Source organism: Zootoca vivipara, chromosome 2, assembly GCF_965207765.1.
Source record: "Zootoca vivipara chromosome 2, rZooViv2.hap1.1, whole genome shotgun sequence".
NCBI classification, from domain to species: Eukaryota; Metazoa; Chordata; class Lepidosauria; order Squamata; family Lacertidae; genus Zootoca; species Zootoca vivipara.
Genome location: NC_142584.1, coordinates 96,753,924 through 96,766,701, shown reverse-complemented (window position 1 = coordinate 96,766,701; position 12,778 = coordinate 96,753,924). Strand labels below are relative to the sequence as shown.

Genomic DNA, 12,778 nt, shown 5'->3' with positions numbered 1-12,778 from the left:
TCTGGCAAGTCAGGGGCAAGTTCCATCAGCTATGAAATGTAGCAAATGCCACACGCAGACAGGCAAACGGTCAGTTCAGTGCAGTTCAATATAGTAACTGACTTGTAACAGGAGCCTCAGGTGGAGTTGAGAAAAGGCCTGCCTGCCCATTCACCCTCTGGCATGTGGTCCCAGCTTCTAAGACTCTCTAAACACTATTTCCCAATTTCATCTTCTCCCTCTCTCTCCCAGCTCCCACCAGTTAGAGCAATCCTGGCAGTTGCTGCTGAGCCAGGCATTGTGCCAGAACTACGTCGGTCTGGGTTTGCCAGGGCTGAGAGCATAAGGCTGCCTGTATTGCTGAGAAGTGGAGATCTATATTAACCCACATTCTCCAACCTGGTTCCCTTCAAAGGTTTTCGACTACAACTGCTACCAGCCCGACCTAGCACAGCAAAGCTGTTCTTAGTCCAAAACACATGGAGGACACCAGCTTGGGAAAGGCTGTGACAGGCCCTTTGCTCTTAGAGTTTGGGAAGCATAACCGTAACCTCTCATTTACGTTCTTATTCATGGCTTGGTTTCCTAATCCAAGTGCTGCTGCTTTCATCAACAGAGAGTGCCCTTAACTTCATGCAGTAAACAAGGTGGGGCCACAGCCATTGGTTGCTATGGGTGGGAAGAACTGTAGCATTATCTGAGCTGCTGCCTATGGATTTCCTAATCAGCTTTTAATACACGCACAGCTGGAGGATGAGATCATCCAAGCAGATGAGATGTTCCTGTGTTCTGAGCAGGTGTCTGTATATTTGCGCCTATCTGATTGCAGAGTACAATATGGACATACTCCAACAAGGATGATGAATGGGGCTTTCAACAAGAGCGGAGAGATCCTCCTGGAGCTGCTATTCGCCACGCAAAGCTAGCAATGCCCCAACAAATCGCGACAGCTTGAATTCTACATCAATAAACAGGGGGGGGGGAATTTCGGGGAGAACCCATGACCTGTTCAGTTTAAGAGGAGGAAAGTATGAACATTGAACTGTGACTTTGGCCGTGGCTCTACACTTTTAAACTATTCCATTTTAAAAGATTTTATTTAAAAAAAAACCAAAGCATGTGTGTATTCAGCTGTTCTCTATTTGCCATGCTGGTTCACAATCTTTCCCTGAAGTAGCAGCAGCAGCAGCAGCAGCAATGAAAAGGCTCAGAGAATGACTATTCAGGAGAAAAGTGTTAACACAACATCAGCTAGCTTGAGTGAACATTCCTCCTACAGGCACACTGAAGGTCTACTTGTGCTGCTGTAAGGGTGGGTGGAATGAAGGTAGTGCAAAATAATAATTCCTAAAGCTGAAGAGCCAAGATGAAAATCCTATGCCCAGGCAATCGCTGTCCCATGAAAACAAGATTGAAATGGAGTCGCTCTCTATCGCTTCTACCAAAAACTTCCCCATGTCTTATTAATGCCTCCCCCCCCCTTTGGGAATTGCTGCTCCAGATACATACTGCCACACACTGCCAATTTAAGTGCAGTTCTGATATAAAACCAGCTCTGCCCAGTGAAGAATTAAAATCCTATGTATGCTCTACTCCACTGCAAACAGAAGAACAAGTTGGCCACAAAATATACAAACATTCCTGCGTCAGGGCTTGCCCTCCACAGCAACCTCAAGATTACCGAGCTATGGCTAAGACTTACCACACACAAAACTTTCTGCAGCCACATCGAAAATGCTTCTGCCCTTTAATGACTCTGGGTGGGCGCAGGTAGCTTCCACAAACGGCTGCAGTTCCCTGTTGGTTAACCACTGCGGCAACCATTTCAGCTGACAATCGCACAGGAAGCTCTCGCTGTTTATGCGGCTAGAGGGAAGCAAACAAAATGCAAAAGGGGGGGAAAAAAGTCTCCTGTGAAACTTGAAAGGGAATTTTAACGCGAACGGCAACCCAGATACTGACAAAGGAAATAATAATGGATGCTAATAGGGCAGCCTTCCCACCTTATATATATACACTGATCCCAAAGAAATCCCAGGCAATAGAATGGCAGAGAGTGTCCGCTGGTGGTGTAGTAGACAAAACGTTGGCCTTGAGTTGGGCATTCAGGGTGAAGAGCAGGGGAATAATATATGAGACATTAATCTGACCCCAGCACATGATCTTTATAAAATAGCTGCTTGCCTGGTCACCCAGGGTGAGTATTAATTCCCCACAGGTGAACAACTCTTTTTTAAACCGGAGAAGGAATTGTTATTTGTTTCTTTCAGGTCATCCTGTGCCGCAAATGCACACGTTAGTATACGTGAACTAGGGGGAAAAGGATAATAGCTTTTAACTTGCTTGCTAGCCCTCTATGAGAGGCAATACATCTATCTGTGTAAGGCAGATATACCATCTGTCTTAATAGAGAGTAAGCACACTGTAAATGTCCTTTGTGGGGAGGGAGGATGCTATCTAAGACACTGTCCATCACCACATCTTGTGGTTGCAAATTCTGTAAGCTATGTTGCTTCTTTTCAGGTCTAGGGACATGGCTACTGCTATTTCATCAAATGGAAGCAAGCAATTGCCGCTTACACATCCAGAATATCATGATGAGCGCCTCTCTAAACTATGTTTTAAGTGAAATGACATCTAATGGAAAAGTTTTTGGTTGGTACAATTCAGAAGATCTTGGACAGGTGCAAGCACACACACACACACACACACACACACACACACATACACACACACCACATGTTCACCTGGAAAGTGAGCTAATAAATTTAGATCCTGGACAACTAATATTGTTTGAACATATGGTAGAGCATAAAGCAGCGTATTAACATTGGAAGGGGCGGAGCCGGTTTGGAGATTATCATGAGACAGGATGTTTGGCAATGTACTAAACAAGATCCCACTGATGCAGCTGAAGTGTTAGATCTGCTAACGTAATTTTCCCATCCCCGAGAATAAGTGGGCACATGGATCAAATTCGAAACCTGCTTATCACTGAAATGCCAGCATACCCGAAATGTAGTTATAAAAGGAGAGACTGGTTTGCCACCAGAAATTAAGTAAGTCATTGAGTGCTCCGTAAGGCTAGAGAAAAGGAGCCTAGATTTCCTGAACGGAGATGGATAAGGGCACAGATGCAGCCCAATGAAAGGACTGCTGAGAAGATCCTGTTACACTCGTTACTGAATGTGAGACGAGTCTCTGACATCTGCTCTAGCATAAAAATAGCTTGTGGGGGTGCCAAGTGGAAAGCAGCAATAGTGGGAGTGTAGTTGGGGAAGGGGAGAGCAGCCGCGGGGGGAGGGGAGCGTGTCGCAACAATGGCCCAAAGACTACAGGATAAATCTTAACAAGCCCCCCCCATTACTTACAGCTCCTTCAGGTTCTTCAACTTAGCAAATGCATCCTCCTGAACAGAACGTATTGCATTATTTCCAAGGTTCCTACAGAAAATAAAGCATTAAAAGAAACCAATACACATAAGTGTTAATAGTTTTTTTACTCCACCAGATTTCATGTCAGTTAACTTCCTGTCAAATGGTTTATAGGTTTGCATTCCTTCATAATATTTCTACCCCTACTAATCAGAGGCTGTGTATAAATCAGGCAAGTGAACAACAAGTAAACAATGATTTATCATGACAGGAATGAGGGGCTCTGAGCTATGGACTCTCCCACCCCCACCCCTCCTGCCTGGCCATGATGAGATCTGAGGTTTTTGCTTCTGTTTATGATTAAGTGCGGTTTAGCATTACATCTAAACCATGGTTTGTTGAAATGAGCCAACGTGATACATGACACAAAGATTAAACACAGTTTGTTGGGTTCAGACGTAATGCTAAACTGTGCTTAATTAAAAAAAGGGAAGCAAACATTTCCAATATCCATCTTATGGCTGTACCAGAAAAAGTGGGAGTGTGCAATGTCTGACTGTGGCTAATTCAAATCAGTGGCTTAGTGGCTATGTCTGTGAATAATACTAAACTCTGAGGATTATCCACTGTGAGTCTAAGGATCATGCCCCCTCCTCCTCTAGCATGGCTGAGAGGAGTTCAGAAGCTCTCTTTTCCATTTTAGACTAACTGCAACTTGCCACGGCACCTAAACCCAACAAACTATGGTAAGTCTTAACTTTGGAAACAAAACAACTTCAAGCCATAGCGTATGAAGCAGTCTTGCTTTCACTAAAAATAGTTAAGTGTTTGGGGACTGGACATAATGCTATACAGTTGTACCTTGGAAGTTGAACGCCTTGCGAGACAAATGTTTTGGCTCCCGAATGCCGCAAACCCAGAAATGATTGTTACAGTTTGCAAACGTTCTTTGGAACCCGAACGTCCGTTGCAGCTTCCGATTGGCTGCAGGAGCTTCCTGCAGCCAATCAGAAACCGCGGCTTGGTTCCCGAACGTTTTGGAAGTCGAATGGACTCCCGGAATGGATTCTGTTCGACGTCTGAGGGACGACTGTATACTAATTGCTATAATTAGTGTAACAGTATAGATCTTCCCATGGCCATGCTAAAGGAGCGGAAGAAAGGAGTGTGTGAACTGAAGGCCACTTTGCCCTTAACTGAACTAATCACAATGTTAATGAGTTCTTGTGGATAGTTGTTTTAAATGTGTGCAATCGTGTTGTTCCTGAGTCGTAAGTGTTCATTAAAACAGCTGGCATCTGTAAGATGTCTTTAAGATTTTATCTGACCAATGGTTGAAAAGCTACATTTAAGATAAGAAGCTTATGTGGCCATCTAAAACTCTCCTTATTTGAAGAAGAACCCCGATGGATCTAACTTCTGACGAGGTGTGGGGATAAGAAAAGGAAGAGCTTCTTCCAGTGCATCCCCCCTCCCACCCAAAAAATCCAGCATCAGCTCAAAGAAACAGAGTGCTTGCCATTTTCAGTAAGAAAACCAGCTCTGTTGATGCCCGATGAAAGAAATCTTAATTTCACCATGACCTTTAGCGGCTGACTATTATGGTTATGCTGGGTTCTTCTCACTGTATGGTTTGTACCTGCTTTGAATAAACACTGTGAAGGGAACTGATGTTTTAAATGTTACTAATATGATGAGTTGCATCCAAAAGATTCCGTGCAGATATGAAACTCTCTCCATTTTCCTCTCCCTGCAGCACCCTGTGCATCTTCAAAATTTGGCCTCAAAAATCTCTCTCTGCCTGTGCAACATTGGATTTCATTCTATATTTTAATGATGTGCAAGATACATAGTTTGCACACAGCTTTGGGAGGCATTTTTTGCCCGAAAAGTAGTATGCAAGTCCATAAAACAATATATTTTAGCATCTGAATAAAAATAGTAATTCTGCCACAAAGGGACACGGGGTTTTGTTTTGTTTTTGGCACGATCCAGCTGACTTTAGGTGTAGCTCCTGTGCAGAGAAGATTCCTACTGTCTCTGTAGCAGGGATGGGGAGCCTGCGACTATCCAGCTGTCGGACTCCAACTCCCATCCATCCCAGTCAGCATGGCCCATGGTCAGGAACGATGGCAGCTGGAGTCCGGCAACATCTATCTGCCCTTTGTCTTTAGAAGACAAAACTATTTTTGTGCTTCTCACCCAACCTTAGACACATTCTCTTTTGTGCATAAGTGAACTAAAATAGTAATGGCCACTTGCAATATTTCTAAGTACAATAGCACCTCGGGTTACGCTACCCTCGGGTAACGTAAACTTCAGGTTGCGAAAGTGGCAAACCCGGAAGTGTTTTGCCACACGTGCATGCGCAGAAGCAGTCTACCACCACACGCGCATGCGTATGACAATGATCCTCAGGTTGCAAAAAAAAAACCCTCAGGATCCGGCCAGACCTCCGGAACGGATCCCATTCGCAACTGGAGGCAACACTGTACCTGCATTAAATAGCAAGTATATATTTTATTTATTTATTTATTAAAAAATCTGCTGGCCAATTAACTGGGAACATTTTGGCTTTTTTTAAAATTCAAACGACTTATTGCAAATTTGTCATGTTCCCAATGCCAGGAAAGGGAGAGGAAGGGAAGACAAAAATATGGGGTGGGGGCTGAACTTTTGAAACATTTCAAGCCTACAATATGGCAATGTAAGGATCCATTATGCAGACATGGAGGCAATGCAGAAGAACATGCCGCCCAGTCAGCATTACCAACTGATACTGCTTGCCATATTGAGAGTCCATTTCAAACAGAGAGAGGTTACCTGCCAAAGCAAAAGCAACACACACATGCACCCATAGCTGCCAAGTTCTCCCTTTTTTTAAGGGAAATCCCCTTATGCTGAATAGGCTTCCTCGCGAGAAAAGGGAAAACTTGGCAGCTATGCATGCACCATTTCCTTACTGCCGGTTGCCTTACAGCTTGCTTGGCTTGACTAGCAAAATAAACGGAGAGGGACTCCTGTGGAACTTGTTCCCCCCACTCCCTCTTGCATTTTAAACACAGAGACCCAGGTGGAGAGGAAGAACGGAGCGAAGGATACTACCCCAGGACATTAGCAAAGGCAAAACCGAGCGTGAGAGCAAAGGGAATAAGAAGATTTCCCAGTAGGTTAGGATTTTTGCTGTGCCTCTCGTCTGAATAAATAAGATATACTCCATTGTGCGTTGTTGTTGTTTTTTTTAAAAAATAAAAAATAAAATAATAGCATGCAAATTGGCCATGTGTTCTATAACTTTCTTCCTGGCAGGGAGGAGAAGAAGGAAAAAGAGTCAACGTTGGAGCTGACTTATAATGAGAAGGAAGCAGCTGGCTCTCACAAACGGACTGGCTTCTCAGCTTACAAAGATGCTATTAAATTGCTCGCAGGCCTCTCCAGCAGCCACTTCTGGCAGGCTTCCCTTCTCCCACCCAGCCACTTCTCTTCAAAACTGCAAAGCATTGTGGGTTACTCACAGGTGTTCCAGGGCCTCCAAGCCTGAGAATGCCTCCTTGGCCACAGACTTGATCTTGTTTCCAAACAGAGTTCTGCAGTTTCAAAACACCCAGCGATAGATAAGCAGTTTGGGGAGGTGGGGGGGGGAGGGAGGGAGGGAGGAAGAGAGAGAGAGAGAAGAGAAAAAAAGAAAATGAAAAGACCCCAATTAGCGTGGCTCTATCTGATGAAACATCCCCATGTAAGGCACTGGAAATACGATCTGTGCAGATTAAGGAAGCCGAAGTATGTGTACTCTCTCTCCCCCTTTCCCTGAAATTAAATACTTTTATCTTTATTAGAACTTAATAGTGATGATAGCTTTACACGGGGCACGCTGTGCTGAATTAAGAAACGCAGGTTCGCTCGGGTTGCTGGGGAAAGGGGAGTCAGAATATGAGTTGACCTTCAGTTATCAGAAAGAAAACGGTTTAAACGAGACACTGGACTCGCCTCATTTCACTCCTGATCTTTTCGCAGCTGGTAATAAATGACTCGCAATAGAGACCCATATAATCCTGTGACTTCCTTGCCACACATCAGGTGCCCAGGGGTGGGGAGAAGCCCTGAGAGCCTTCGGAAGAAACAGCTAAAACCATCACAGCGGATTTAGGTGATGCTCCAAGGGACAAGGTATCTTTGTCCTGCACACGCCCCCCCCTCACCCCTCAAGAGACTATTTATTATGCACCTAAAACAAACTAGGCACTTTAGAGCATTAAAAGATATAAGGTGTCTTAGAACAATGCCCGCTGCCTAATAAAGCCCTTTGTTTTAGGTTTTTTTTATTTATTTAACAAAATGTACTATACCTTTTAATTGCCAGTAAAATCTCTAAGCAGTTGATATAAGAGCTCCTTCTATGCTTCCCATCGGATGGTAAATAACTGACCCTAACCATTCCACATGCTTTTCCCCCATGAAGAACTGCATGCAGTAATTAGGTATTTTAATTAAAGAGGTAAAGGTAAAGGTACCCCTGACCGTTAGGTCCAGTCGCGGACGACTCTGGGGTTGCGGCGCTCATCTCGCTCTATAGGCCGAGGAGCCGGCGTTTGTCCGCAGACAGCTTCCGGGGCATGTGGCAAACATGACTAAGCCGCTTCTGGCGAACCAGAGCAGCGCACGGAAACACCGTTTACCTTCCCGCCGTAGCGGTACCTATTTATCTACTTGCACTTGACGTGCTTTCGAACTGCTAGGTTGGCAGGAGCTGGGACCGAGCAATGGGAGCTCACCACGTTGCTGCCAACCTTCTGATCGGCAAGCCCTAGGCTCTGTGGTTTGGACCACAGTGCCACCTGCGTTAAAGAGGGGACACCTCAATTTGTTTGGCAGCTGAATATGGATTTCTGTGACCACATGACACACAATGTGTTTTTAGGTAGATCATTTCTCCCCCGCTTTATCCCTATTAATTTGTTTCCAAATGAATGCACTTGAGCCTGTGACTGAGGCAGGGTGGGAGCCTGCACTTTTTTATGCATATAGAAAACTCATTTCTGGCTCAACCTTCTTTATTTCTGGCTACCTGAGTCCAGGCCAAAGAGCCATGATGACCGAAAGGCTTGGTATTGCTAGCTTCTGCCATTCAAAACATTGAGTCTTTATATCCCCAAATCCATGTGACTTGGCAAGCCACAGTCCCATCATGTGGGTTTAGTTTTTAGCCTTCTAACTCTCTGCAATATGCTGCTGCCACATCCTCAACCATCCTCTGCAGCATGAGAACTAGCAGGTCTACTTTAAAAGTAAAAGTAAAAGCTACTCAAGTTACATTAAGTTCCAAGAAAAAGTGTTTGCTGCTCTGTTCCACCCTCCTCGTACATACAGAAATGCAGTATGGTGGCATTAGAACTGGCATGGTCATGAAATCAAATCTGGATTCCCACAATCTGGGAAACACTTTAGGGACTTTCTTATGTTGCTTGGTGTCTTAATACCGTAGCTGGGACTAAATTGGCACAGAGGTATCCTGTTATTTATATCTGATTTCTAGCGTTTTCCTTGGGTTGTTTTTTTAATGCAATGTAGCCTCATCCTGATTCCTGATGACAGAAGAGATTAAAATTCTACAATAAATCAACTCAGGAGTATTATATGATGAGTCCTGGAATGTTGATTGCATTTTCACTAAGAGTATCGTGGTAACTCTCTACCCTGAATAAAGATGTGATGAAGCATGGCAGAATGCCCAAGAATATGGAAGACTATGGGAGTCAGGAAGACACCCCACCTTGTGAATCTATGACTGGAGCAATGGATAGATTCTGGGATAGGAATTCACCTGTGGGTAAACGGAGAAGATCAAAGCTGTCTTCTTTAGATATGCTGCTCTGTCTTGCTAGATTTCTCACACAGTATTCTTAGTTACAGGTAGGTAGCCGTGTTGGTCTGACGTAGTCGAAACAAATAATAATAATAATAAATTCATTCCAGTAGCACCTTAAGAGACCAACTAAGTTTGTCATGGCTATGAGCTTTCGTGTGCATGCACACTTCTTCAGATACACTGAAACAGAAGTCACCAGACCCTTATGTATAGTGAGTATTACTCAGAAGGGTGGTGGGAATGGGTGATTGGCTGATAGGAGTGGTAAACCTGTTGACAACTGTTAACGACTGCAATTGGTCTTGCAGGAAAAAGCAAGGGGTGAGATGGCTAAAGATAGCTTCATCATGTACTGTATAATGAGATAGGAATTCAATTCAGTCCAGGTCTCTCCATGGTTTTAAGCTTGGTAATGAGTTGCAATTCAGCAACTTCTCTTTCCTGTTACAGGTAGGTAGCCGTGTTGGTCTGATGTGGTTGAAACAAAATAAAAAAAATTCCTTCCAGCAGCACCTTAAAGACCAACTAAGTTTTTATTTTGGTATGAACTTTCGTGTGCATGCACACTTCTTCAGACACACTGAAATAGAAGTCCCCAGACGCTTATATGTAGAGAAAGGGTGGGGAGGGGGGTATCACTCAGAAGGGTGGTGGAAATGGGTGATTGACTGACTGATAGCTGTTGACGACTGTAAACGACTGCAAATGGTCTTGCATGAAAAAGCAAGGGGTGAGGTGGCTGAAGATCACTTTATCATGTATAATGAGTTAAGAATCCAGTGTCTCTGTTCAAACCAGGTCTCTCCATGGTTTTAAGCTTGGTGATAAGTTGCAATTCAGCAACTTCTCTTTCCAGTCTATTTCTGAAATTCTTTTGTAGTAAGACAGCTACTTTGAGATCTTGTATAGAATGTCCTGGGAGATTGAAGTGTTCTCCTACTGGTTTATCAGCCTTGTGATTCCTGATGTCAGATTTATGTCCATTTATCCTTTGGCGTAGGGTTTGGCCTGTTTGTCCAATATAGAGAGCTGAAGGGCACTGTTGGCTAAATTTCTCACACAGAATTCTTAGTTGCTCATATTCAGAACCTTAATATGTAATGCTTCTGGCATTACTTTAACAAGGCCAGTATCTAGAAGTGGTGAGCAAACAGGTGGGAAAGGTTATGCAGCTCTCTTATTTCGGAACAAAACTGCACATCTGGCAATGTCCTTAAAACTGGAGACAACAGGCTGAATCCAAACGGAGGGTGGAATTCAATGTTGTGCAGTTAAGATTGTTCCACTGGGCAAGCAGAAATGCTTGTGCCAATGATGCAATCTCCCATCTCCTCTCCCTGTGTGTTCCATGCCCTCCTTAAACCCGTTCTAGGGGTTCCTCCAACCCTCCAGAACGGATTTAGGTGGCATGGGGGAAGAGACACGAGTAGACCTCATTCCGTGGATGCAACCACTTAGTTGAATTCCACCCCATGTGCCTAGCTTGGAACAGATGTGAGAGAAAGTTACCCTACTAAAGATCTTCCAGTCTGTAAAACAGAGACCCCACTGTTGGAACGGATTCCGGAAATAAAACATTGGGCAGTGTCACCTCATAGCAATTCAGTTTCCATAAGCAAACTGCATGTGGGCAGACAGCTCTACCTGGACAAACTAAACATGTGGTGCTACTTGCAAATGGCCTGTCGTTTCCAGAGCTGGGAACAGCGGGTGTAATTATCTTTGTTGTTTATGTAAGCGACTCACACATGTGGCCACTTCCACAAAGAACACACCCTACAACTTTCAGGTATGCCTCTCCTGGCACATTGCTTCTTCTCAGCCACACCTAGCCAAAGCTAGTGGATCAGATGAGGAGTTGGCAAACAGTACGTAGGAAACGGCATCTTGCCTGCATGAACTAACTATCCCACGTATGCCAACCCAAGCCTTGTCATTGCTTCAGCTCCCATGCTTCTTCTTGGTTTAGTCCTTAAAATTATTATTATTATTATTATTATTATTATTATTATTATTAATACCCCGCCCATCTGGCTGGGCTTCCCCCACCACTCTGAGTGGCTTCCAACAAAGATTAAAATACATTAAAATATCACAGATTAAAAACTTCCCTAAACAGGGCTGCCTTTAGGTGTTTTCTAAATGTCAAGTAGTTGTTTATCTCCTTGACCTCTGATGGGAGGACGTTCCACAGGGCAGGGGCCACTACCGAAAAGGCCCTCGGCGCTGGATCTCAGCATTTGGGTAAAAGCAGCATTTGGGTAAAAAGCTCATACGTCTGTTCTCCAAGACAGGTATGTACGCTATACGTACCCCAGTACAGTGGTACCTCTACTTACGAATAACTCTACTTAGAATGTTTCTAGTTACGAACGGAGCTCCGTCTGCCAACTTGGATGCGGTTTAGATAGGATTTTTTAATTGCCATGGTTTCCCTCAACGGAGCCCTGGGAACTGCAGAGGTGTGAGAAAGCCAAAATTCTGACCAGAGTATTCTGAGCACTTCCCCCCCCCCCCCGAGTATTTCCAGGAGTTCCTTAACAGGCAGCTCTATCATTGAGGACTGTAAAGGGAACCAATGCCCCTTTTCAAGCCATTATGGTAGCCTGAATAATTAGACTGCCCTCTGTCTCTTTTTGTAATATATGGACCAATCGCCTGACATTGTATAAAGCAGCTTCCTAGTTGGACAAGTCCTTCCCACGTAGCTGACCTATTTTCTGCCAGCCCTGGATTTCAAGCTTTAATTCTGGTTGCATGTTGGCTGCTTGCTAGCTGCTGCTACTGCTGCTTCTTCCCATCCCTGCTCCAGAAAAGTAAACACAATAGCTATCTCATGGGAAAGAAGGAAACTAGTCCACATAGCCGACTATGTGGAAAGGACTCTGTTGCCTGGCTGCAGTCCAAACAGAAACGTGGTAGTCCAAAGCATTATGTGACTCGACTCAGACTCCCCTCCTTCGCTCTCAAGCTTGAACTTTATGCAAGGCTTTCTCTGAACTTGGCTGAGACCCTACTGCACAGCCCTATGTGGCCTACCGTAGCTGAGAAGTTAGACCACATCCTCAGCCCAATACCAGATAAATGGAAGCTTGTTTTAGTTCCTCTGTGATGGCCACCTCCATGAGCCTGCCTTTTTATTGAGGTCATTGTCCAAGGAACAGTAGCCGATTACCAGGGACAGGGCCTTCTCAGTGGTGGCACCCAAGCTGTAGAACAGTTTCCTGAGAGATATTCACTTTTCACCATTCAGTTTGGCTCCCAAGTAAAAAAATCTCTTATCTGGGGGACTTTTAAATGACCGGTAATTGAAGGTTCTTCTGCTCTCCTTCAGAGTTTTCAATCGTTTGGATTTTAGTTCTTTCACTGTGTTTGTAGCATTATTTTAAATTGTTTTTAATGAAAAACAAGATTTGCATTTCTTCTGTTTGTTTTGGCCCGCTTTTCACTTGCCTTCTATTAAGGAGAGAGGTGGGTATTTTGAATACAAGGTCTCCATAATCAGTAGGGGTGAGAAGAATTGTTGCTCACGCTTCTTCCAAGGCACTGTTGTAATGCA

General features: G+C 44.2%; 1 protein-coding gene across 1 annotated transcript in view; it reads right to left on the bottom strand.

Moving 5' to 3' along the window:
* Positions 1-12,778, bottom strand: part of LRIG1 (leucine rich repeats and immunoglobulin like domains 1) — a 130,945-nt gene that overhangs the window by 15,212 nt on the left and 102,955 nt on the right. Inside the window, exons 10-12 of the mRNA XM_060271328.2 lie at positions 6,869-6,940; positions 3,351-3,422; positions 1,682-1,845 (exon numbers count right to left, since the gene is read on the bottom strand). Of these exons, the coding sequence (XP_060127311.1) occupies positions 1,682-1,845; positions 3,351-3,422; positions 6,869-6,940 (308 nt within the window). The remainder of the gene's footprint in view (positions 1-1,681; positions 1,846-3,350; positions 3,423-6,868; positions 6,941-12,778) is intronic.